At 40.5% G+C, this 27,644-nt stretch overlaps 1 protein-coding gene across 2 annotated transcripts in view; it reads left to right on the top strand.

Annotated features, from left to right (window-relative positions):
- csmd2 (CUB and Sushi multiple domains 2) overlaps positions 1–27,644 on the top strand; it is a 241,768-nt gene that overhangs the window by 113,392 nt on the left and 100,732 nt on the right. For both annotated transcript variants that reach the window (XM_085792239.1, XM_085792238.1), the window contains exons 6-15: positions 1,107–1,219; positions 3,053–3,130; positions 5,615–5,702; positions 6,828–6,952; positions 10,537–10,658; positions 14,193–14,296; positions 17,486–17,598; positions 22,527–22,709; positions 24,372–24,562; positions 24,773–24,908. In XM_085792239.1, the coding sequence (XP_085648365.1) occupies positions 1,107–1,219; positions 3,053–3,130; positions 5,615–5,702; positions 6,828–6,952; positions 10,537–10,658; positions 14,193–14,296; positions 17,486–17,598; positions 22,527–22,709; positions 24,372–24,562; positions 24,773–24,908 (1,253 nt within the window). The remainder of the gene's footprint in view (positions 1–1,106; positions 1,220–3,052; positions 3,131–5,614; positions 5,703–6,827; positions 6,953–10,536; positions 10,659–14,192; positions 14,297–17,485; positions 17,599–22,526; positions 22,710–24,371; positions 24,563–24,772; positions 24,909–27,644) is intronic.

Below are 27,644 nucleotides of genomic sequence, written 5' to 3'. Positions count from 1 at the left end.
AATAAAAAAATCCACTTTGCACTTTTTTCCCCACTGGTTTCACCGGGGGTTGGGTGGAGGTGGACCTTAGTTTGCATCTACTCTATAAAATGAGCCAGTTATGGAGGTTGGGGGAGATGAGGTGGACGCTGTTGGAAAATGTAATTTACTCTTGTGGAATTGGCATGAATGCTGTAACTTGTATCAATGTGTGCATGAGGGTGTAGGTGCACACACCAAGTGCAGGAGTGTGTGTGCAGGCGCACTTGTGTCAGTGTATTTCAAGATAAAACATGATGTGTCCCGAAATCACTTTGGCTTTAACAACTGGAGAAATGCCTGGTAAGCAACTGGCCTCATTAGCATACAGATCAGGAGGCACTGTAAGTGTTTGTGAAGTATAATTCACTTTTGCCTTTTGCAAAGCAATAAATGGAGTGTCCTTTCCCTGCAAATGCCAAAGCTGGTCTTTCCTGGTCCCATTATTTTTATTGGACTACGGTTTGGTTAAGAGTCGTTAACATTACAGTTCGCCTTGATTGTTAGACCCTCCCTTTAATAGATCTCAAAGGTGCCGCATTTTAACATCTCTAAGTCACAGCCACATTAATTTTGAAACATTAGTATAATTATCATAAACAAACAGGACAATCACAGAGAAGACTGGCAGCTTCTGCCAGCCTCTACAATATATTGTCTGCCATTGGGCTTGACTTTATTGGAAATCATGATGGATTGCATAATTGGGTTATGGCACAAGGAGAGTTATTTTCTTACAGTAGCAGATGATAGACTGACTAACATATGATACAGAAGTGAGTTATATATATTTCTTCTTTCATAAGGAATTAATTCATACAATTTAACTGTAATATATCAAAGACAGTAACATTTTTCGTTCATATCTTATGCTGTAAAGATTCTGTGAGTGAACGAATATCTATGAATATCTAAGAGCTGACTCCATATGCTGAGCTGATAAAGCTGCCAGAGATACTAAAATCATTTATGAGTGTAGATGCTATACAGCAATTCAGAACATGCTACCTTTGGATTTGCATGTTAAAAAGCCTGTATGCTAATGTGCTAATAATCTAAATGTCTCTTCTCTGTCTCTGTGTCTACAGGTTCACTGGCCCCAACCTTCCCTCACCAATCATTAGCAGCAAGAACTGGCTTCGACTGCACTTTACCTCTGATGGCAACCACAAATTGAGAGGTTTCAGCGCCCAGTACCAAGGTGAGAAAATGAGAGATTCAAAATGACTATCACAGTATGATTTATAAAACAGTACACATTGGAGTATCATTTCCACTTGTTTGCAAGAAATAACAACATCCTGTCCTCCTATGCCTACCTCAGGCCAAAATCTGAACATTGTACTGAAACTGAAAACTGTTGAGTATAATCTTTCTCTTAATGGTGTGAGACGCATTAAACAGAACAGAACAGATCATGTCAATATATTCTCAAATCCAATAAAAAAAAAACACACATTTGCGAGCTAGACCCGAATCATTCATCTTGTTTTTGTGTAAATGAGCTGACATTTCCATAAATGATCACGCTCTGTCTTAATTTAAGGTTTTTCTACTGTTTAAACTACTCGCAACAAGATAAATGATGCTGATATTCCGCACAATAGTTGTGGTTGCTTTCAGAAAAACATTCAGAAGATTTGCAGACTCTGTATTAGTGCCACATACTGTAACATATATATATATTTATATATGCACACAAAGACACAGCGGTGCCTCTGTATCCATTTCCTATCCCATTACTCTTAGAGGGTTCAGGGGTCAACTTTCAGGAGGGATGAGCAGTGGAAAAAGGATTAGTTCATCCACAAAATAAAGGTGATCTCGTAGGATCTCACCTCCGGCCAGCTGCTGGGAATCTCCTAGGTGATGGAGAGAGAAAAAGAATAGAGGAAAAATTAAGAGAGAAAGGGGGAGGGTGAAGAATGTGGAAAGGAAAAGGCGTCGAGCCTATGGGATTACAGGTTCAATGATAGATAAATATGTTTAGAAGATCAGAGAGAAACGGGAGACTAATACTTTAATTAGATTAAACACTGACTCCATCTGCACCACCACCCTACGCCCACCCCATCAGCCATTCTCATCATGAGAGCTCCCATGAATCCACAGCAGCAGTATGTTGCAGCCATGAAATGAATACTGATTGAATATCTTCACTAGCTTTCAATCTTTTCTTCTTCACTGTCCTTCATTGTACCCAGTTGTACCCTGCACCTAACAGCTTAATTTCTTTAGTACAAAAACACAGTTATATTTTTTTCCCTCCTTTTGTAATCAGGGTAACACATCTGAAAAATAGGTTATTCATTGTGATCTTTCTTCTAAAACACAAAATAAACAGCCCTTTTCTGACACATGACTCATATTAGCTTTGAATGACAATGCAGATGAAACTAAGCAAAGGATTTAAACACATTTGTGCAAAACAAGTAAAAGTGCTATTGTCAGGAACCATCAAAGTAATTAAATAGGTTGAGTGGGAAAGGGTGCACAGACAATGCTGATGGTGTTTTTTGAAATTGGTGAATAAATATGCATTTAGATGAGCCTCTTGCTTTGTAGGCAGCGTTGACTTTTTCCTGCTATTATCAGGAATCTCACTCCATATTTTTATCGTATTGAAATGAGGGTTTTTTCCTCCCACATAGCCTGCCTGCTAATCCTAATAATCAAATAATAACATTGTTCCCTGCACACTTCATTTCACAAGATTGCAAAGAAGTTGTACATTGCTGACCTCCTTTCTTCAGTGTGAACTTGATTTATGGAATAATATTAAGTGAATGCATTGTGTTGATGTAGTTTAAAGTAGAATGTTGAGTTTTACTGTTATATATATATACACACATACATATAAAAAAAGTCAGAACATAACCGAGCATGTGAGTAGGTGTAGGCAATGATGTATGCTGCAGTGTATTACATGTATCTGCTGCAGACTTTAACCACTGCTGGCATGAGTGGGTGTAGATATGGCACTTTCTCCCATCTAATGCCTCATATGTCTCTCTGCTCCGTTTTCCACCTACAGTGAAGAAGATGACTGAACTTAAGTCCCGAGGTGTGAAGATGTTGCCCAGCAAAGACAACCACCACAAGATATCAGTGTGTAAGTTACAAGTCTCAACTTTCATATCGCCCAAATCAACTTGTTTAACGCAGCAGCCACTGAGATATGAAGAGAGAAAGAAAGAGAGTGATTTGAAGAAATTTCACTTCCATCTTCTCTCTTTTGTCCCCACTTTTTTTTCATAGCACTGCAGACTGACATCAGTTATAAGTCTGCTGTGCTTCTAAGGCCTTAAAAAAAACAGGAGGCAAAAAATGATACAGACTCAAGGGTCTGCACAAGTTAAAAACAACTCTGAATAAGTCTGTTGACTCCACCACGTCTGTGTCTAGCTTTAGGTGACATCAGACAGTCCTGTTCATCCTCTCACCTTTCTCGACTCTCTTTCAAAGTCATTTAAAAAGTTGCTTCTCCTTATTTTATTTTTTTCCTGGAACTCCTTGGCCAGAGAAAAGGCTAACTGCTGACTGTTGAAAGGTACAAACACAAAAGGACACACAGTCTGTGCTGGAGATGCCGTTCTAATGGCAAATGGACGGGAGTAATTGCATTGGTTGCTCTTTTCACCATGGCAGCCATCCTTGCCCTTGTTCTCTCTCACCCTCTGTCTGAGTTCACTGTTCATTATCCCATTTGACATTTTTTCGAACATCTGGAATATTAATAGCGTGACAGCTATGAGTCACCTGGCTGAAGTGGCAGAGAGAGAGAGACGGGTGTTCAAGGGTTTAAGAACAAACTGTTGAACAAAAAAGAGGTGCATTAATGCTAATCCTGCCTCAAGGCCATTTCCAGTTCATTTTATCCACTTCTACCTCCTACTTTATCCGCTGCTTTTAATCCATGTGTCTCTTTAAAAAACAGTTCTTTTCTCTTTTTTCTTTTATTTGCGTTGTCTTAATGCTTTTTATTTTCACTTCATTCCCACTTTACATTTCCCTCTCTATAGTATTTGCACATTGACTGCCGGTGACCTCTAATGAATAGACAGACATGTTTTAGATGGAAAATAATGAAGTTCATCACTTTGTATAATTCTTTTCCATAAACTGTACAATGGAGTAGAAAAAAAATAGTTGTTAAAGTTTAAGCCTATAACATGCAAGAAATGCTTCTTAATATTTTTTTTGCATCTAAAGCTTCCCAGTTTCAAAAAATATTTACTAAGTAAAAACTCTGTCTCCAGTGCTTTTAAATGATTAAATCCTCCTTCTAGCAGATGAAATTGCAAAATCCCCATCGATACATCACTGTTTGCTGCTGTAACCAAATATTGATTTTTGCATTGAATTCTTTAAAAATTGATGACATTTGCATTTTGGGGATCAATCGTTTTATGTGACACCTTCTCATCTGTAAAGATGAGAGTAAGCGTGACATTCACAGTCTCTCTCTTCTGTTAATTCAACAGTAACCTTAAACCCAAGTCGTCCTCTCTGTCTTCCTCTCGTTTCTTTACCAGTGCTGACACCAGTGGGGCCTTGTTTTAAATCTATTGCTCTCTTGCCTCAAACTGGGACCTTGGCCAATGAGCAGGTGTCAGATTGATTTGTCCCTGAAGACCTTTGACCCCTCACAGTTAGTCAGTCAGACGGTTCCTGGTCCTGGTTGGTTATTTGACCCTGTTCTGGCGCTTCGCCTTCCACTATTTTGCACACAGTGATATGATTCAACAGAGCACCACCGGGAATTTGCTCTGGGATAAAATGTTCTTGGTAAGAAATGTTAAGCAGGTCAAGGTGTGTGTTAAATGACTTGAAATATGCAACTGAAGAGCAAATATTAAGCACTTGTATTCAGCACATGTGACAGTATGGGCTAAATGAAGTGTTAGCACTTACTCTATTCAATAGCCTTTTGAACTTGAATTCTTACAGTAATGATGAAGCTGCATGAAGTGACTATTGGCATCATCAGGGAACCAGAGGTAAACAACAAACAAGTTTATATAAGGGTTGTGACCTCGTTGATACACTTTTTATATTCTTCTGGAAATATGATAGACCTTGTTGCTATAATGTTGGCAGTTGGAGTATGTACTCAGTACGTACACAGTACTAAGTACTACATCTGTTCAACAAGTGCAAAGAGATCAGCTAAAGAAGTGCACTCACAGTGCATAGTAAGTGCTAGTTCAACACGTTGGGGTGTTAGGAGAGGAGGTTCTCTTGGAAAATGGGATTCTTCAAGAATTTCTTGAAGATACAGAGAGACGTCTCTGCACTGATAGACCTCAGTAGCTTGTCCCACTGTTGGGGAACCACAGACAAGAACAGTCTGGACTTTCAGTGAACCTTCACAAATACATCTAACCAAACTTAAACAATCTGGGCAACACATGTCAAATCCTGCTGCCTGTCAAATGCACGTCCACTCCAATATTCTCTCTTGCCTGGACTTACCCATATTCTTCAGGCATATTTATATAAACACATTTTCAGAAGAACTAACTTTGTTGAAGCTTTCTTTTGCAGACCCACCTGTCCGTTCTTCATCCTTTCCTCTCTTGTCTTTTCCCATTAGTGTCTCAGATGGGTGTCGCCCAGGGGCACAACATGTGTCCAGACCCAGGGATCCCAGATCGAGGAAAAAGAAAAGGCTCAGACTTCAGGTACATACCAGTGAAGAAGGACTTCAGGAACAATTCATGAAATTTCATGTGTGACTGAATAATATAATGAAATATTCCTAAACAACAGCAGGATGACTGATACAGTAGATTGATGTGATGACAGATAGGTAATGTGATGATAAAATAGAGAATGATGCACCTCAACACTGAAGTGACTGTATAAGGCTATGATAGCTGCTGTCAATAACTTGGTTATTGTATGCTGGTGTGAGCTGTACAGTATATGTAAATCTCACAGGCTGTACATGATCTATGAAGGAAATATCAAGGTAGTTCCTTTCTCTGCTTTGTTGCAGCTGTTGCATACATTAGCCTTATTTTCAGTGGGACCGTGAGTGAAGTTTGCTGTTAAGAAGTTTGTTTCGTATTCAATCCCTTCTTGTCAGTTGAGTTATCTTGTGTTAAAGTTTATAATATCAGAGTTTTAATTAATCTTTCTCCCTTGTAGGGGTCCTCGGAGGTGGTAAATTATACCTTCTCCTTTTTTTTAATTTAGTTTTTAAATGTTTACAATTAACTGCTGTAATAATGGGCCAACCTTTATTAATAAGTACATTTCATAATGTCTCCAATGAAACAGTAGTGCTTCTAAAATTCTGTCCTAACATTACTCCAACATGAATCCCCAGTTCATTGTTAATGACTTTAACTTTGTTCACACTTGAATTTTAATATTGGGATGCTGCTGGGTACTGAAACAAAATCGGGTGCTGCATCTTGAAATGGGCTCCAGCATGACGCACGTTACCCAAAGTCATGCCTCATAAAGCCCCTGTAACCAAGTCAGAGAGAGAACTGTGTACACCAAAAAAAAATGCTACCACTTGAGCCACTGCACACTAATAGGCTGCCTCTGTGGGATGGTGATATTACCAGTGGGATTATGGAGTTTCCTTCCTGTCAGTAATACAGACAAATGGGTAACATCCGTCAAGTCAAAAATAGCTAAATAAATATATATGGATATTATTGTTTTTTTCCCCAGGTGAAGATTTTTTTTCTCGATGTTCTTACCTCATCTGCACTTTCACTGCTAAAAAGTGATTTTTACAGGATAGGTTTGTGGTGCTGATTTCTCTTTCCCTGTATGAAACCTCATTGCAGACGAGGAGCCACGGTCCATTTCTCCTGCGATGAGGGTTATGAACTGCAGGGCTCAAAGAGCATCAGCTGCCTCAGAGTGACGGACAGCTACGTTGGCTGGAGCGACGATCGGCCCATATGCAGAGGTAAAGGGTTCTGGGTTGTCCATCTAAACATGCAGGTAGTCTCAATGTGACCCTCATTTATACTTCCGTCCTCAGAACCCTGATGGTGGTGTGGTTGCCTGTCAGTCTGCTGTCATTTTATGCATAATGCTCAGTCCATTTCCCTCCTTTCCCTGCTATTGATTCAATATTCACCATTTTTTTTACTGTGACTGGCCTGACTTTGACCTTTGCCCATCATTCTTTTGCTTCCTGCTGTTTAGCCATGCTGGCATAGTGATGGCCATCAGTCATGTCTTCTTCACTTCTGACCATTTATGACAGGCAGGAAAAGCAGTCAGCCTCCTAGTACATTACTCCTTATGCTCAAGCTCCCCTCGGTTTCAGTTTTCAGCCTCAGTGAACTGAATTAATCAAACTAGATTAGATTTTTCTTTTTCTTTTTTTTTTGGGTAGTATAATTGGTTTCATTTATGGATATCTGACTTATGAAGTGCATTTTGTGGAGGAGGATATATTAATGTATTAGAATAAATCTTAAAACCAATTGCAAGAAAATCCAAATAATAAGGCACATTGAAATACTGGGTTTTACTTGCGCATTTCATTTTAGTGGTTCGGACCTCCAACTACATTATGTATTCTAAAGCTTCTGTTGGGGATTAGTTATGGTTTCAATCCAACAGAGGTCTAATTAATTGTCAGTAGCAATCCAAAGGTACTCAACGCAGATGGATAAAAATGATCAAATGAACTATCTTTAATCAATATAGGGCTTCATGTTGACTTACTCGTAGTATTTCAAAACGTTTTCTGGGTTCAACCACTAAATTTGTAAAGGACAGATTCAACAAGCTAACACAAGCCAATCTAAATAAAGTATCCTTAAATCAGCTGTAGTCAATATGCTATTCATAATGCACAATGTGAAACCAATGTGATCATGTCAGACTCAAATTAATGATGTTGGATCTTTAAATAAACAACACTTACAGGTTTTCCACATCTTCTCAAAAGTTGTAGACATGTCAAAGTTGCGCTCTGAATGTTTTGCCCCCGGTAACAATACATAAAACAAATAAGCAAAAGAAAACTAATTGCAGGTTTAAATTGGCAGGTGTGCAGTGGTTGGTGATTTGTTTCATTGACTGAACAGCACCAAACGCTTTGTCATGCCTCCAAAGGGGCCGTGTAACTGCTGAGTGATAATTTAAAAGTTAGGAGTAATTAAGCCAAACACTTCTGCCTTTGCTGAGGTTGACATGTTGATAAATCACATCATCAGAAAGTGCATTAACAGAACTTGTGAAATTATCCTTGAGGTAAGGTGGTCTTGACAGACCTGTATGATTTGTAATAACTATCAACTGTTGTTTTCATACAGTACAAGCCTGCCAACAGGGTGATTTTTCACTCACGTACACCTTTTATCCTCAGCAGTTACCATTGTGAATATTTTCCACCAGTTTCCTCATTTGAATCCCATAATCCTTTTAAGATTTCTGTAATTCAATCTCCTGCAGCATTTATCCCCTACATTTTATCCCCTTTAACATGACCCACAGGTCAATTCAATCAGTGTCCTCTCAAAAATCCATGCACCCTCTTATTCTTTCTTTTGTCTTGGACTGATTAATTTGTGGCAAAATTTAATAGGTATGGGGGGGGAGGGGCCATGATCTCAGAAGGATTATATTTGTGAAGGGATTGTGCTTTGTCTCAACTGAGACACTGTCAGTCACCTGATTTTTAAAAAAGTTAAGTTTTGGTATTTTATGACATCAAACACATCGCTGAAGGCTTAGATCTGACACTTTTGTCTTCTGTTTGTCTTTGAACTAAAAAAAAAAAAAATCACACACAAAAAAAAATTACAGATCATTTTTGACTGCAGGCCCATAGTCTAACCATCAGATGGTTTTCTGTTCTATGTAAAGAAAGATTCAAGATTGACTTAAGATCTGCAAAAATGTCAGTGAAATTGCCCTTTAAAAATATCACATTCCATCATCCCCATTTAACCTTTTGTTACTGTGCCTGTGTTCTTACCTCACTCCATATCAATGAAGATTGAACACCATCCAGGAATAATTGAAGATCTGTAACCTAAATTAGAATTAGTCATCATTAAAGTGAATGGCACTATCATTAGCAGTGAGAAAAAGTAATCCGTGGCTGCAAATTCATTCTCTTGATATGAAATTCACACTTTTTCTCTGGACACACCAAGCTGTTTCAATTCTTCTCGGTCATGGATTTTGATTGCTGGTCAGCCCGCCCCACTTCGGTGTCTGTCACCTAACCTAACACAAAATGGTAGGGGATGTGATAGCTTCCGTTGGCTTCCTCTCTGCTGTATTATTTTCCTTAAGGTCACCCTCACTGTCAGAACAACTCATATTAATTACTTTATTCTCCCCTTAACTTCGCCAAAGTTCTTTTTACAATTTAATAGGAGTGATCTGGTGGGAGAGGGGTGGGGCATAAAGCCACTGAGTGGGGGCTTGAGCACCCGAAGGACCTTTCTTAGACTAACTCATTAAAATCAGGGTAGCTGGTCTAGGCCCTTTCACATACTTTCAGGTTGTCCCCCCCACATACATACACACGTACGCACTCAGTTGCCTTAAATTAATCATTAGAATTTCTACTTTAATTTGAAAGGGTGTTGAATAGTTCTTGCGGTGCAGACACCCCCAGGCCTTGATAAGAAAAGTCACTTTGTCCTTTAAAAGAGTTTGGAAAGTGCTCACCTACTCTTTTCAATGACAATATCAAAGTATGATACTCAATTTCTGTTTTTTGCCATCATCAGATTTGTAGTAAAGTATGCTTGACGGGCACCCAACCATATTAACGGCTGTATTGTGTGTAGTAGCTATGAGGCGTTTAACGATGGCAGAGGATGATAAAGACAGTCTGATATGATCTAGTTTGTCTTATTGTTGTAATAAATTACACAGTCTGACAATATCTACAAAGAGATCTACCTTCTAGTGTGTTTTAGACTTGTGTGATTTATGAGTTTGATTGAATCTCTTTTTCACAGTGCTATATTGGCAAGTCAAGTGTTTAGAGAGAGCACTGCAGATGATTTTGTTTAGAAAGCTCTTTACTCTTTCTAATTTACCAACCACTTGCTAAGCAGCTTCAGCTCTCGGATATGATGCCTGCTTGCAGTTGAGTCAGGAGCACTGAATGGCCTTGAAGTTAAACAAATGCATTTTGAATGGTTGCACAGCTGTATTTTGCAGGTATTATCATTAAGACGCTCTTTAGAGGATGCAGTCCTTGCTTCATAGGAGCTCAGAGTTTTGAGCAACCAACACAAGTTGCTTTTGTAAATGCAAGGAAGATATGAAATATATATGACGCACAAGGCAAAATATAGCCTACAGTTGCCGGGTTGAATACTAAGAAACTGTGACAGGTGGAGGTTGAGACGGTTGAGCTGAGTGACTCAACATGGCTATCATCATGACTTGTGGATTTAAAGGCCATGCAGGAGAGGGATTGACTCACACAATACCTTTTCTTTTCTTTTACAAATGAGTAACTGTGCCATTAAATAATGTCAATGACCAAACATCTGTCTCCCTCCTTAGCACCGATGTGTGGAGGACAGCTGAGAGGACCCACTGGGGTCATCACTTCTCCAAACTACCCGGTCCAGTATGACAACAATGCCAACTGCACTTGGGTCATCGCAGCCGCAGATGCATCAAAGGTAAGGTAACCTTCCTCTTGTGTTCGGGTCACCACTGACCCGTTTTCAGGTTTTAAATGCATACAAGTACAGCATAGATTTGTTTATAGCATCAAGGCTTTTTGACTTGGTCAGGAACCTCTATTTAAATTAAATAAAACAAAACAAAAAAAATCACAAAATTCTAAAATGCTCTGGTTAAAATTATGACATTTGTGGTGTTAGGGTCAATTTTGACCTGGTTATAATGATAATGAGAGTTAAAACTGAAATCACAAGTGCAAAACCAACCTTTTCATGGATAAGGAAGTCTAACAATGTAACCGAGAGATGAGAAACAAATGGGATGATAAATAATTGTTTTAGTGTGTTTTACAGCTGATTTAAGACACGGGTCAAAACCGACCCGAACACCATAGATGATAGCAGAAAGCTGACAAGAGGAAGGTTACATTGAAGCCAAGGGGTGTACTGACAAAAAAGGCCCAGGGGCCCACACCAAAAAATATTAAAACCAAAATTTTCATGGATAAGGAAGCCTAACAGATTGAAAAAAAAATGTTTAGTGTATTTTCACAGTGGGGTGCTATTGGAAAGTGACAGGCAAGTGAGGGAAGTTTGAAGTTCGATGCTGAACTTGCAACATTTCTTTTAGGACCGTTAATGCTAATCAGTTATGTAGTGTAGCAAAACCAAAAATTACAAATAGCTTCTCCGCTAATTGAGCTTGACAACAGTGATAGCCTGATCCAGTGGTTTCTTAAGTGGTGTGTTTAGCTGCCAGCCAAAAAAAAGAGAAAAAAAAGAAGAGTCCACTGGTGTCCCTGCATCTGTTAGGAAGAACTCTAGAGGGGGCTCTTCTCTTCTCTGACACATATGAGTCATTTCATACTTTTATAATTGCTACAGGACATTCAGTGGGCTGTTAAACAGTCTATGTGACAGAAGCCCTCCCACGGAAAAATGTGAGAGATAAGGGAAATGAAAGGGGAAAAAAAGCATGGTGGAGCTGAGCCAACAGAAGACAAAGAGAGTTGTTAGAAACACCTGTGGTGAGGGAGAGAGGAAGAGAGTAAAAACGGACAGAAGAGTAATGGAGTGGTTTTGAGAGCATGCTCAGAGGATATCATGAAAGTGTCATAGCCATTCTGTTCAGACCATTGACTTTGGAGTTGTGTTCAAGGCCGCCCAGCTGCTTCCCTGCCAAATATCCTTCTCTGAACTCAAACAAAATGGTTTTACAAATCTGTTCTCTTATTGCGCTGTGCCGAGTGAAGGAGAGGCTGCGTGAGGTGAGAGGCACAAGGCAGAAGGGGTATAGTCTGATACAACGCACGTTCACCCAACCCCACCTTTCGCTTGGCTGTGTATAAACACTTACTCACACACACACACACACATTCACAGACACCCTTGGGTATACCCGGCGGGCAGCCTGCTGAAAACAGACAACGGTGCTTTGGGCTGCCTCTCGCTCTGTGTCTGCTTCCAGATGAAGATGGAGCGAGGCTGTTCTTTCGGTTTAGAGTTGTAATGGGCTTCTATTCCTGCCCGTCCGCACAGGCCCAGCCAGAGGAGATGTTAGGTCAGGCAGGAGGCTTAAAGGACAATTCGGGGTGAATTCAACTCGGGGCTGTATTCTCCTTACATTTTAGGTCTAAAAGAAGGAATCTGAAGATTTTCAGTTTAATTGCTCCTGTTTTGCAGTAGTTGTGTCTGTCCCCGCATCGCCACAGCAGCAATTAATGGGAGCGGATGGAAGTTCCTCAACATCCCTCAAAGCCGCAATTTTTTTCCAGAGACAGCGTCAGATGGCTACTCAAACATGCACCGAGAAGTTTATTTACTTCAAGCAAGTAAAGAGTTGATATTCCTGTGTTTATGACACAAACGGGAGCTTCCGACTGCCCGTAAACACACCGAGCACGTCCACTTGGGTCTCGCGCGAGACTCCGCAAGACTTTGAATTAGATCTAGTTTTACAAACATGTCGGCTTGCTTGAAGTAAATAAACTTCTCGGTGCATGTTTGAGTAGCCATCTGACGCTGTCTGTGGAAAAAATTGCGGCTTTGAGGGATGTAAACAGCCTAAGCAGTGGAACTTACATCCACTCCCATTCATTGCTGCCGTGGCGATGCGGGGACAGACACAACTACCGCAAAACAGGAGCAATTAAACTGAAAATCTTCAGATTCCTTCTTTTAGAAAAAATGTTAGGAAAATACAGCCCCGAGTTGAATTCGCCCCGAATTGTCCTTTAAGCAGAACTGCAGAGAGCCGTGGGAGGGATGTGACATGGTGCTGCTTGACTCAAGTCCCACCTCATGAAATCATGACTTATATGGGTTCTTGTCGAGTGTCGCTCCTTCATAACATCCTGAAGGTACTGAACGCAGCTGTGTTATTTGACAGCATCAGGGACCCAGGGGTCTCCATTCTAAAACAACCAAAATGTCAAGAGATGCTGCCAGAGATCACAAGCAATATAAAGTAAATACATACATACATATCTATATTTTTATATATATACTTCCTGCCCTATTTTTCTCTTTTTTGTTTATTCCTTCTCCCTTTGTGCATCACCTGTATTCTGGCAGATGTGAGATGCATTTTTGGTATGGAACAGTATTTATCGAGCGATCGGACCTATTTCGCCTACACACCATCCATCTCTTCTCTCCACCCTGGCAATTTTCATTAGGCACTGGGTTTAACATAGGACAGAATGCAATTTGCATTTATATAAGCTTTTTCATTAGGCTTTGCTCTCTCAGCCCTCTGAAAACATTAAGAATTTGGTGGAAATCAGTGGCAGCTAATTTTAAATAGGAGACAAAAACAGTCTTTCCTTGCTTTGCTTTTTGTTTATTTATATATATTAATCTCCCGTGTTACCCCTGCTTTTTCTTTCTTTGTCTGTCAGCATTTTATATTATCATAATCAAATCTTATTTATTCGTCTGTCTTTATCTGACTTGCCCTTTGCTTCCCTCATACGTATTGTTTTTTTTCACCTCCTCGTAGTTAAACTTCAATACATAAAACTTTTGTGTCACCTTTATGATGCATATATTCACCTTGTGGACAACCTGGAGTCCCATGCCACATCTCCCTGGTGTGTTTAAAGTCATTCAGAGTCTGGCTAAATAGGCCACAAATGCGTCTGCAACCTGCTGATTTGATGAGCAAGGAGTAGGGGTCATGCAGACCGTCTGGAAGGTAATCAGATATTTGATTAGTGAGAGAGAGAATTTATAATTACTAAACTGAAAGTCAGAAGTGTCAGACAGACATGTGAGTATTTATAAGAAAGGAAATACACTGACAGCAGTAAAAAAAAAAACATGTGTTAGTTAGAAAATACCACAGTTGGTACGTGTGTGGGAGGAAATGAAGACATAATATTCAAAGGAGATTGATAGATGATAGACATTGATGGATAGACAGATGGAAAGTCACAGATGGGATGGGGTCTCTCCCCTGCACCTGGTGTGGAGAGCGTTCAAATGTCTGTCACTTATGGCTGTCTTGGCGATGTCCCTGCTGTTGTCTAGGTGATCAAGCTGACATTTGAGGATTTTGACCTGGAGCGAGGCTATGACACCCTGACCGTCGGAGATGGAGAGGTGGTGGGAGACCAGAAGACCATCTTCCACGTGTGAGTGACTCCTCTGACCTCCATCTTCTTTTTTTTTTGCCTTTCATCTCCCGACACTTCTGGCTTTTCCCCTACACCTTTTCTCTCTAGCAGTCATTTTCATTTTTGTTGCTCACGTTCCATGTAATCATATTCTGTCTTTCTCTTCCTCCTCACCTTTCTTCTTTTTTGGCACACGTGCCTTTTCTCCTCCTCCTCCTCCTCCTCCTCCTCCTCCTCCTCCTCCTCCTCCTCCTCCTCCACTTGCTGGCACCCAGCAGCACCCCTCTCTCTCTCCTCCCTCTCCCCTCCAGCCCTTTTCTCTCTGTTGTACTGTTTCTCTTTCATTTCATCACCACCTGATGCAGTAGAACATGAAAAATAGATGCAGCACCACATTGTCAATCATCACTCTTTTCAATGTTAAAAACAAGATCACAGCCATGTGGTGCAACATTGCAAACTGCATATTGATGCTCCCTAATGGAGATTGTGATAGCAGATGCTCCATTACAATTCACAGGATGTTGTTATTAATTGTGCTGAAATTTACCACGTTAATAAAGTTTTTATTGATCAATTTTTATGCGAGGCTGCGTCGCCCCGGTGGAAACCTGGGGAGGAGGTGGGAGATAAATAAGAGAAAGCTTTGTAAAGGAGGAATTTGTTGATGAGGGAAAGTCTCCCTTACTTTAATATTTTTGTTCACTTGCACTTACACACAAACACTGAAAATGAGCTAATCAATTCAATTAAGGACTTCCTCTTCCTTCATGGACGTCTTTATGATATGAAAGCGCAGTGAGCAACTCTGTCATTGAGATTGGAAGCGCTCTTGCACACGAACAAACTAGAACAATTTAGAGCCAGAGAATATACTGCAGCTATCAGCGCAGTTTAACTCGGGACTATATTTTCCTGAATCAGTGATGCAGGCAAGCGTGTGCAGGGTGTAGGGAATTATTTCCTCTGTAACTTGTGAGGTCAGAGGCACGTAACCCTACAGCAGCACGGTCATAAATGTGGTGGTTAATCGGCAATGAGTCACAACCAATCAGACCCTCTCTTTTTCCTTGACTTGAAAAACTGTTCACTGACTGCCTGGTAAATGGAAAAAGAGAATGTGAATCTGCCACAAACGTTTTTTTCCCCCATCAGGGAAATGATGTCCTCATGTGGGAAGAGCGTAATTGTCATAAGTAGATAGAGTGCCTGAAATGGACCAACAACAAGGATAATGTTTTAGGGTAGCAACATTAGTTTGCAGGAAAATTCTAACACCCTATCCAAAGTTGTTAGGTTGAATTTTCAGTCATTCAACCACAGACCAGTGTTTATTGATATGAAAGTGGCAGATCCCACTGCTAGAAGAGAAGAGTTTGATGTTATTTAACTTTGTGATTTTGTTGGTTAATCAGGCAAAAGAAAACAAGGTTAGAAGCATTTGGTAAAGTGCATATACTTTGAGTATATTGCAAAGTGAAAATACCCATAAACTCCAAGATTGCAGCTGCACAGTGTGAACATAGTGCATATTTAATTTGTCCTCCCACATATACAGAGGCAAGTTTACAGAAACTCACCAAATCAACATCTTATCCAGCAACTACTTCCTCGCTATACTCCCACCAATCTCCATGTGCTGTCACTAGAATTAGAACCCTTAATCACTTACTCTGCAGCTACACGTCCTAATTACTGTTGGGTGGAATTACTATTCAAATAGGATTAAATTACGTCTGTGGCATTGACTGATCAAGCCTTCATTTCCCACTTTCTTGGCTCCAACTGTTTTGAATTAAAGGGTTAGGTTTAAGGAAGGTGTCTGAAGGTGGAATTGGCTACAACAGTTTTCTTTGATGAGAAAAGTCTGATAGTTTTTAATATATTCAGTAGTTCAAGAAAGTATTCAGACCCTGTAATTGTAAATGGATAAAACTTGTCCAGTCTCCCTGGCCGATCCTCTCGCCCTCCATCAGATTGGATGAGTATAGCGTCTGTGACTGATGGCGTCCAGGCCAGGGTTACAGTCTGGGCTTTGACTGGGACATTCAAGGACAGACGGACTTGACAGCATTCTCTTCACTGCATGTTCAAGGTGTTATTGTTGTGCAAAAGGATGAACCGCCCCAGTTGTCCTTTCATCCTTCCCTCAGTCCTGATCCCCAAAGTTTAAGGAGAGAAGAGAAGACCCCCACGTTTTCTGCAACCGCCACAAGGCTTCAACATACAGTAGAAATGGTCCTAGCCAGGCGATGAGCCAGTGCCTGGTGTCTGCCAGATACATAGATGGGAGTTCTGCCCAAAGGGTTCAATTTTAGTCTCATCAGATCAGGGATTTTTCCTCATCCTCGCATAGTCCTTAAAATGCTGCTGCTTGATAAACTCTGAGCAGGCCAGGCTGCTACTGTATAAGCCTTTTACTCAAAGTAGCTTCCGTCTAGCCATTCCACTAAAGGCCTAATCGATGGAGTGCTGCTGAGATGCTCGTCCTTCTGGCAGGTTCTCCCATCTCTGCAGAGGATTTATGAAGCTCTGTTAGTGTGATCATTGGGTTCTCCTTCTTGCCCAGTTACTCATTTTGGCTCGACGGCCAACTGTACAAAGAGTCCTGGTGGTTCCAAACTTATTCCATTTCATAATGATTGAGGCCACTGCTCCTGGGAACACTCAAGCATTAGAAATGTCTTTTTCCCCTTGTCCTGACCCACACCTTGCCACAGTTTCATCGTAGAAGTCTACAGAGAGTTTCTTCAACTTCAGAGTTTGGTTTTTATTCTGATATACAGAGCATATTGTGAGATCTTTTACACAGGTTTGCGCCTTGGTTATCAATTCGGCAGCCATATATTGAGGATAATTGAAGCAATTTTGGAGATTTGAAGGAGCATTAGCAAAGGGTGTCAATATTTGAGAGATTTAACATTGATTTTTTTTTTTAATTTAAAAGTGGTTTTTTCAGCCATTAACAATTCCACAACACAATAAACTAGACAGAGGGAAAGTGAATACTTTCTGAAGCCACTATCATGCCAGGTTTTGTTTTTGTTGTTTCCATTCCAGTTTTTTAAATAATGCACAAGAAACAGGATCTTTGTCTAACAAGGTAACATACTGTATGTATAATACTGCTTAAATGATAATTCTGTAATAGGGAAAATGGATCTAAAAAAAAATTTAAGAAACGTGTCCTCTTTTGTCCTCTTGCAGCCTCTCTGGAACCACAACTCCAGACCTCGTGGTCAGCACCAGTCACCAGATGTGGCTCAATTTCAAAACAGATGACACCAGTGGGTCTCTCGGCTTCAAGGTGTCCTATGAAGGTAAGGACGCTTCACGCGTTGCAGTTGTCACTCAGTAAGATGTGCCACGTTTTTTTTTTCCACTTCACTTTAAAAAAGGATTGTTTGACTTGTTTGAGGCATCCAACTCATCTGTCACCTAGGTTGCATCAAAAGAGGTGAGGATTACGTACTGTCATGCCCTTGGGAAAAGACTTTTTGGGGAGCCTTTTCAGATAATCGTCAAGTACTTCATCATTTCAAGTTTTCACAGAAGCAGTCAATTAAAAAATGATAAAATGGTCCAAGTGCCTTGAAATTCTAACCTTGAGTCTTTCTTTGACAACCTCAAAAAAAATGTTTTGTTCATTCGGTCTTTATTATTAAGCACTGCTCAAGGCTGACACCATGGTCTTGTTGCCCGTCCCCGCATTCATCATCCTCAGTTCAGTATCAAAACATTCAGATAGGAGTAGAAATGCTGCATCTAATTCATGTCAGACTTTTGTAAAACTTGTAAAGTTTTGTGAAATGTCATGAAAGATATGCAAATGGCACAAGGTGTAGCACAAATGCAATGAGATTACAAAGTGTGTAAATAAAATATAGACCCAATCCAAGTGATATTTCTCAAACAAAAATGCCTGAGATTGCTGCTTCCATGGCAACTTTTATTTTGGTGGGACACTAAAGGCGCTAACTTTTGGCAAACTAAATTGGTCAGTGCTGTCGATGCAGCCTACCGTAGATGATTGATGGGTTTTTTCTATCTCCTAAACCTAAAGGGTTTTTTGGGGGGGTTTTGGGGTTGCACATGTGTGAGCTTCAACAGATGTAAATCAACTAGTATATGTGCTGCCATACATGTGTAAAGGTAAGACAATTTGAAAATGAAATCCAGTGAGAGTTTATGTATCTGAATGTGTGTGCTCTGTTGGCTGTGTGTGCGTGTGTGTGTTTGGAAGCTTGCCCCTCAGAAGCACAGTGAGTCTTCTGCCTTTGCCCACAGATGCTTATTTTTCATCAGTAAAAATAACAGAGAAAGTGGAGCAGCGTGCTGAACCAATGTGTAATTAAAACAATGAGTTCTACTTAATGAAGGGGAAGAAACGCTTTGAACCACTTCACCTCCCAGATTGGAGCACCCAAAAATCTAATTTGCATTCTCAATGACTTGTATTTTAAGCCTGATCATCAAGTGTAATTGCAAACATAGCCATGCCAGTATACACACTCGGAGGCGGAGCTAGAGGGGAGGCCGGGGTAGCACTGGACACCCGCTGAAATCTGATTGGATCCCCCCAAGTGCCACCCCACGCCTGCGTGTAGTCCGATCCACCCCCTTGGGCACAGACATATACTGTATACATAGACACCTCATTGGCCCGTTATGATTGGTGTTGATGCAAATGTAAAGGTCTAAACCCAACTACTGTGGTACATATTGACAATGAACACATGTAATGTGAAACTTTTGGATGTACATTCATGCGAGGATTACACTGAATACAGAGGGGTCATGTCCTTTATATTAATGTCAATATGAATGCTGGATTAACAGTCTGTTTGGACAGCAGAGGGCACATGTAAAGCCTATTGACACACTGTGTGCACTAGTGGCTTATACAAATAAACTTGTCTTTTAAAGTCAGATATGTCACCCACGGCCCCGGGAGGTTGCAATGTTAGTCGTTCACACTAATGTGAGTTTGAGTCCCATTACAATGCTTGGATTACTGTGGAATGTCAAGATAGAGACAACAAATATGTGATTATGTCTTTTCCCTTATTCATGAGAATCAAATGCTGTTTCATTCATCCCTGACTCTGTGATTGTTGTGTACGAGATCATCTCCAACATGCACAGGGAGACACAGTTACATCTGCAAACATGTGCACGACTCCAGACAAGCACGACCCATGAAACACATGTACACACTAATGTAAACACACACACTTCAAAGGGCTCTTTCATTTACTGCCTCCATTTTCCCTGAAGGTCTAATTGTGGGGACCCAGGAGGCAGAGATGCCTTATTTGAGAAATGCACTGTTGGGACTTTGGGTTCTTTAGTGAGTCTCTTACAGTGACAAACAAGTGATTGTTTGATTGTGTGTGTGTGGGTGCTTTCTTACATTAGCATATGTATTTATTTTTGTGTGTTTGCCCTATTGCTGGTTTGTCCCAGATAACGGTTCTTCTTGGATCTTATGCTTTCCCTTCATTTCTTTCCACTTAATTCTCTCAGGCTCACCTTAAAACTGCCTCTCAGCATTCCCCCCTTTAAAGGTGACTTCTATGTAAGATCAATGTGTTGTCTTGTGAATGAGGCTGCCTCAGGACAGCCATACATCCAACCAGCAGTGAGCTCTAAATATGTGTTCTAAATGATTATCATCATTAGGGCTGACTATGGATTTATACCCGGCATCACCCCTGGTGCGATTTAAAATCGTATTAGGCCCTGCCATCATTTCCTGGATGGATGAGCTTATTCGCTCTGTGTTTCCCCCCCATCCGGATGCCTCGACAGGATGCCTCAGCATTCCCTTCTGCAATCTGCATCCTCGCAAAAGTAGCAAAAAAAAGAAAAAGAAGGAGAAGAGAAGGAGTGAGTGAAAGAAAGAGATGCGCATAAATCTTGCAATAATGAAATTGGCGTGTGTGGTTTTAAGGGAGAAGGGTTGGTCATGAAGGTGTGTGTGTGTGTGTGTGTGTGTGTACGTGCGTCTGAAAGTGCTCATATCAGCTTCTAAAGAAAGTGAGAACGTTAGTCACACAGTAAAGGGAGGGATATACTTAAAGGTGGAGAGAGAAGGTGGGAGGGAGAGACAGATAAGAGAGATGTTTGCAAGATTAGAGAGTAACATTTTATTTTTTTGGGGGGGAGGGTGGGGGGGTGAAGAGACAGTAAAGTTTACTTAGTGGCAAAGAAAATGATGGTACAATTAAATGCATGATGAGAAAATAGGAACATTGCTTTTAATGTCATGTTGTACAGTCACAATGAATTAACTCTTTCCTGAGTCATTATTATTAATGTCCACGTTCATACTAAGTGCATTAAGTCTCAGCTCAGGCTCCAGACAGGACAATGTCTTTGATGCAAAATTTCAACAAAACAAGGAGCTACTGAATTCTCAGCAACATGTCTATAGATATTCTCATTCTTCCAGGTCATCGTTCTTTTCTGGGCAAATTGAATGGTAGGCAACTGGACTTTCGCCTCTTATCCAAGGGGCTTCATCAGTTCGTACACAACAAGTCTCACTAGTCCGCACTAGTTGGACAAAGACAGTGGAGTAAGACCCAGGTATTTAACCTCTGTACAGGGAGAATAAACAATTCAACCTCTAACAACTCGTACGAACTGATGAAGCCCCTTGGATAAGAGGCGAAACGTCTTCCCAGACAAATACAAGTCCAGTTGCCTACCATTCAATTTGCCCAGAAAAGGAGCTACTGAAGCAACGTCCAGAGCTGTGACACTCCACAGCTGCTGGAAGGACATTGTCCATGTAACAGCAGACCTCTGAGACTGCTCTTTACTCGAGAGGTGTTACAGAGCTGGACAGGCGCACACACACCACCTGACTTCTCACATCAATCTATCCTCACATCTGGTCCAGAACACATGCTGTAATGCTTCACTGACGTAAAATCAGCCCAACAGTGGAACACTCTGTAATTCAAGTACACCTTCATAGTCCTGGTGCCCTGAGTCAAATCAGTCTGATCGAAACCTTGCTTGTAAAACAGAGTTAATTGTTGTACCGCCGTCCTGACATATGTCAGCTGAGCTGGCAGTTATAGTTTTTAATCAGTGGAAGTGACCACAAATTGTGTCAGGAAGTGAAAATAAAAACATTATAGATGTAGCAAAAAAATGAGCAAGCGGTGGTGACAGCCGCCGAAAGACTGAGCCGAGAGAACAAAAGGCTGATGTATTTCTAATAGACACTGGAGCTATTCCCTCACTAATATTGATGTTTTAATACCCTTAAAAGGCCATCAAGATACAATGAGTAAATGAGACTGTTTTGGCATTGTTTGTTGCCCGTTTCCACATAGTTTGCGGCCAAGGTTAAATAAATCCTGGAGCTGACACCTAAATGAACATACAGATAGTGAATGAATATTTAGGCAAACAATAATGATGCACATTTACCAAACTCTCCTCATGCCTGGCACAGATAATCTAGAGCACATCCTATTCTTCATGTAATGTGACCCTCAATGTTTCCTACAAGTGAAGAATGAATTTTGCTTTTCTCATCAGAGGGAAAGGGGTGGGGATTGTGCTGTGGTGGTGTAGCTACAGAACAACCCTGTATCTGAATAATTAGGAAAGTCTTTTTTAAGGGTATGATTGCACATGAATGCACTCTGTATATGCAAATGTAAAAGTGAACAACAAAGTAAAGTAATGCATTTTGGGCAGCGGGTAAAATCGGTATGACACAGACATAATGTTAACAAACTGATGATACACTTGCCTGAAACTGGAATTAGTGACAAATGGCACAGTTGGTTTGTTTTGATTTAAAGTGAGATCCTGCATCTGCTCATCACTTATCATGTCTGTAGTTGCAATCAATATCTGCTGGAGGCTGCAGTCAGTCATAACCTTGAGTTGAGATCTCTCTTTCTCTATCTGTCTATCCTGTTTTTAAAAAAGCACAAGAAAATCCTCCTCTTCATGTGCTACAGGGCCGCTGTGGAGCTAAACAATGTTATTTTTTAATTTGATTTAGTATTCAGGTTAAAGAGAGGACAGGCAGTGAGGTGGATTGTGCAAATTAAATTGTGACCTTTAAATTTATATCTCTGCTATGATACCAAGTAATAAAAATGGCTCTTTATTTGTATAACCCACGCTAATGTTTCTCTGCATGTCGAGATAATAACTTATCAATGTCAGATTTGCATAGTGAATATTCTGTGCTACGTGTCTGTTTTAACCTACACAGAAATTGACCAAGGCAGCTGTGGAGACCCTGGAGTCCCAGCATATGGCAAGCGGGAGGGGACAGGTTTCCGTCATGGAGACAGGCTGTACTTCGAGTGTCTGCCTGCCTTTGAGCTGGTCGGGAAGAAGAACATCACCTGTCAAAAGAACAACCAGTGGTCGGCTAAGAAACCCAGCTGTGTTTGTACGTTCTTTAACGCTTTATGCTGATCAGGCTCGACATACACCATGTGCATGCATGTGCATGTGTACAACACTGTTCACGTGGGTGCATAAATATGTATACGGACATTTGTGTAGACGAGCGCAGGGAGAGCTGCATAATAAATGGTCAGATTATCCCCGCAGTTTGCAGAGCGGAGGCTGTGGATTGTGAAACAATAGGAGGGCTTATTAGTTAATTAACGCCATCAAAGACAAACACAGAGAGTGAGAGAGTTAGAGGATGAGGGGGGAGAGGAAAAGAGAGCTGACCACGCAGATAATGCCTGCTGTTGTATTATTGATAACATAATAGGGTGGACAAAAAGCTGCAGTATCTAGATAAACATCACAGAGCTGACTGACGGAGAGGTTGCTGGCACAAGAGTCAATTTGGCTCCATAATAAAGGGAAACTGTTTATTTAGTTAACATTTAACAAACTGCTGTAGTCATGTAGACACAATGCCCCATGCTTGTCTTTGTCAATGAAGGTGATAATGCTAATAAGATGATGTGCTTTTCTAAATGCACAGTTCATTACCTAATTGTTTGTGTGCATTAGTCAGACCTATTTATTTAGACCCTATTTATTCAAGTGAACACATAATTATGCCATATGTGATTGTGCCTTCAATTTAAACTGGCCAATCCTAAACCTCACCAACTGGTATTAACTCAAGTTACCTTATAGATCTCCCTCCAGCATCTGTCCACCATACAGGCAAAGTAGAGCTTTATTATTACATGCACCAGGAAGATCTTTATAAAACCCCTCAGAGCCTTGCATAGTCTTGCGTGGTCTTGCATACATCAGATATACTAGTCAGAACTTTCACATATTCCCTTCGAAATTGGGCGTAGCCATTGCCTTGAAAAGCCAGCCTACAGCCATGTTTTTTAAGAAACATCCCCTGATGATCAATACATCACAGTAACTGCGAGCTGGGGCAATTAGAAAAGTAAGAAGAGTAGTCCAGATGACAGCCTAAAAAGTATTAAACCTTGTCAAAATCCATTCGAACAAGCCAGCCTAGACAGTCATTCTTTGCATGGCCTATTTCTCATCTCAGAATGATTATTATTTGTTAAATCAATTACAGTGGATGGTTCAGAAATTTGTAAACATCTCCAGAACCATGTGTCAGAAGTGAGATCAATTGGCAATGACAGTCCAAGTGTGGTCTGCCATTTTCATATGGCTCCCTACCCAAGTGCGGGGAGCCTTGCTGTGCCACTGCAAACAAAGCAGAAATTGTGGGCTGCCTTAACAAGGAGGGCTACGTCTGGCTTGTAGCATTAAGGTATTGTATTGTTGCCCTGTAAGCACATCCACTGGAACAACTGGAATGGAAGTGACGGCTTTGCCAGTAGTCAGGGCAGGAGATAAGACCTTTGACAAGAAACAATGATTTTTGTTGTTATACATTAAAAAGATGGATACCTATACTATATGTGGAATGTGATGTAGACTTTGACAGATTCAATAAAATGAACCAAATCATATTGTCCTGTAGTCAGCAAAAGTAAGTGGAATTCATACCATGTTTCACCCTCCTAAACAACACACTTTTTTATGTTATCCTGCTTCATTTCATTTTCTCTCCCTTTCTCTGACTGTGCGTATGTCTTCATCACTCCTATAGTTTCCTGTTTCTTCAACTTTACCACTCCATCTGGAGTGCTGCTGTCTCCCAACTACCCCCAGGAGTATGGAAACAATATGCACTGCGTGTGGCTGATCATAACCAACCCTGAGAGCCGAATCAATCTGGCCTTCAATGATCTCAGCATGGAGAAACAGTTTGACTTCCTCTCCATCAAAGACGGGGGAAAGGTAGTGATGAATTATAAGTTACTTGGAATAGCAACTTTTTTTATTGACCTGTATATAACTAACGGAGCTTGTCAGTCTCTTTAATTATTCAATCTAAGCAACCTCGCTCTGATTCTCCGCATCATCTTATTAATCAGACTTGTTGACTCTGAATTTTTCTCTCTTTTTAATTCACGGTGTGTTTGGTAAATCTTTATTTGTATTCATCAGGCTGAATCTCCCATCCTGGGTACCTTCTCTGGTGACGTCCTTCCTCCCCCCATTACAACCAGTGCCCATGTGGCACGACTGGAGTTCCTGACTGACCACACCTACACAGACAGAGGCTTTAACATCACCTTTACAAGTGAGTATTGAATGATACATCAGGGGAGATGAAGGCAAGTCTTTGAAGATTAACACTGAAACCTGCACTAACTTGGTGTTTTTTCTTCTAGTCACTGCTTTCGTGTGTGTAAATGTGTGTGCGTAGAAGGAATGGGCCCCAGCTTCAGCTGTCATTTCTGTGTGCCTGTCTGCCAGAGACTGCATAAACTCTTCCACCCATCAGCAACAGATTCCTTACACACTTGCATACAGAGCTGCAGAGAGAAATGACAAAAAGCCCTGTTTTTATTGTCTAAATAGAAGCTTGACATTTAAGTAAAACACATACAAAGATGCAGCGTCCTCCCTTACCTGACAGATGCATTGCGGCAGTGCTCATTATATTCTATTCTGGGTAGCTGCTGACTTCTGAGGAAATTCCAGATGGGTTTTTATACTCTAACACAGTACATGTTGGCTGCATGCTGGTAAGCCCATTTCATGGCTATACTCTACCGTGAAGGTTTGGCAGCCGTGTTATTGCATTCATTGCATACGCACCATTGTGTAATGAGCCTGATCTTTGCATTTTCTATGTCCCAAAATAAAATATATCCATACAAAGTGTCTAACCCCAAACTTATAAGGCCACAAAGCTTTTGTAGCAATAATTAATGTGCTGTTAGGAAGTTTGTCCATTTAGACTTGAAATGAGGATTAGGTGCACTAACAGGTTCTCATATCCTTTAGGCCTATGTAGAATAGCCTACAACCACAGACCAACTAACTTGTCAACATACTGTTGTTAATAGTGATTATCTATCATCCGTCACCAGAGGTCCAGTGTCAGACAACATCAACATCATAAAAGTGCATAGGCTACAGTCTCTTAAAAAAATCTTCCTTACCCCCTGTTACCGAAGCCCTTAAATAAAATAAATATTTTGGCTAATTAGGCTACTTGATTAGATAATGCGAACAATGTGTAGCCTATGTGATTTAATTAATAAGAAGAATAAATAAATGTAGTTTTAACCTGTATGATGATAACCGTTATCAGATCCCCAAACATAAACCTAACCCTCACCTAATTAAGCTCATTCTGAACACCTGTCAGACAGCTACTGTAGTAGCAGATGCAGAAACGTCGACCCAGGGAGCAGCAGTCACAATTCTACTGCTGTAAAGCAAATGAAATCTTGGTGAGTTGTCCTTAATTTGTTATGTTAACTCGGAAAGTAACTTTGTAGAAAAGAAAAAAAAAAAACGTTTGTAGGGCCTACTAACAAAGTCCTTCTAGGCATAGACTGTAGGAGGTACTAACGTTAGCTGCGCTAGCATTAGCAGCCGTTAGCAGCGGTCATTATGGTTCTTTTGTTAGCATTTTAAATGTAGCCTACTTATTTTGAAAAGAAAGAAAGTTAAACGACCACCTGTGGGTAATAAACAAAATATAACAGAAATATAATAAAATAGAAATAAATACGTTAGTGTAATTTTAGTCTAATTACAAAACAAAATATTTTATCAAATGGAAATGTTAAGTTAGCTAAATTAGTAGGCCTACTAATTAACCCAAACACCTGACAGGTGTTTCTGGTAACATTACCTAAAAGTTCTTGTTATAGCCTACGTTATGTGTTAAATGTTATTGTAAGAGAAAGATAAGGAAAAACATTTTTGTACTTACCGGTACTTTTGTTTTAAAATTAGGCTATAACAGTGACTGGAACTCTTTGTTTCCTTTGCTGCTCGTCACCTATTTAACATTATTTCACTAGAGCATATCTGTCTTCTGAGACGCTGGTCCATTTGTGTTTTTAATAGAGAGGTCATCTAGTAGTAGCAGAGACGTTCCAATATTGAGAAGGACTTTGGTAGTAGTTGAAACTAATTTTGCAACCAAACTTGAACCAAAGAGAAGGACAGTATCCTCATTCTTCAGTCCAATCCATAACTGCTTACTTCTACAGGCTTGGAGTGTGGCTCTACATAATTCAAGGTTGTGCCACACATGAACAAGCGCTTTCTGTTCTAACCAAACAGTTTGATGAATATTTAGACAAAATCTCCAACACAGTAGTAATATTTACCTACCTGTGTATGTTTAATGAGCCTCAGTGGCGGATGGTATTTCTAATAAGTTGGTATTTCTAGGTTTCTACTTTCGAAGACTAAAGTCTGTATCCTGCTCTACATTTTTAAAACCACTTCAACTGTAGCTAAAATAACACATCTCAGCCTACCCAGAATGCTTTTGGGGACTTGCTCTAGTCTAGCTCATTTGCAGTCATGCCATCAGCCCAGCCCAGGTGCCTCAGTAAAGCCACAATGTGGACAACACATGGTAGCTAATGCATTAATTAGCAAGTTAGATGAATAAATAAATAAATAAACGATGCAGCACGGTGAATGAATGTCAAGAGCAGTTAATTGGAGATGACGGTGAGTCCCTGAGAACAGTGGCATCGAACTGCAGCACTGTTTTTTTGGGGGGGTTGTGGGGCTGAGCGGACAACTTCCATCATTCATGTTAATTAAGGACATGCCAAACTGTATTGAGGGGATTTTTGGCACGTTCATAAATAAGATGATTGTGATGGATGAGGTGTGGCTGGCACTCTGTTTGGGTCTAATGGATAAAGAAGAAGGATTCATCAACACCTACACGTGTCACCTAGCCAGTGTAAGTGTGTACAAGAGTGAGAGCGAGAGAGTAAGTGAGAGAGATAGTGGCGCAGCTGATGTATTTGTTTGCATGCTCTGCTCCAGGGTT

The sequence above is a fragment of the Trachurus japonicus genome, chromosome 11, assembly GCF_045865225.1.
Source record: "Trachurus japonicus isolate A0001 chromosome 11, Traja_1.0".
NCBI classification, from domain to species: Eukaryota; Metazoa; Chordata; class Actinopteri; order Carangiformes; family Carangidae; genus Trachurus; species Trachurus japonicus.
This window is presented reverse-complemented; position numbering and strand designations above follow the sequence as displayed.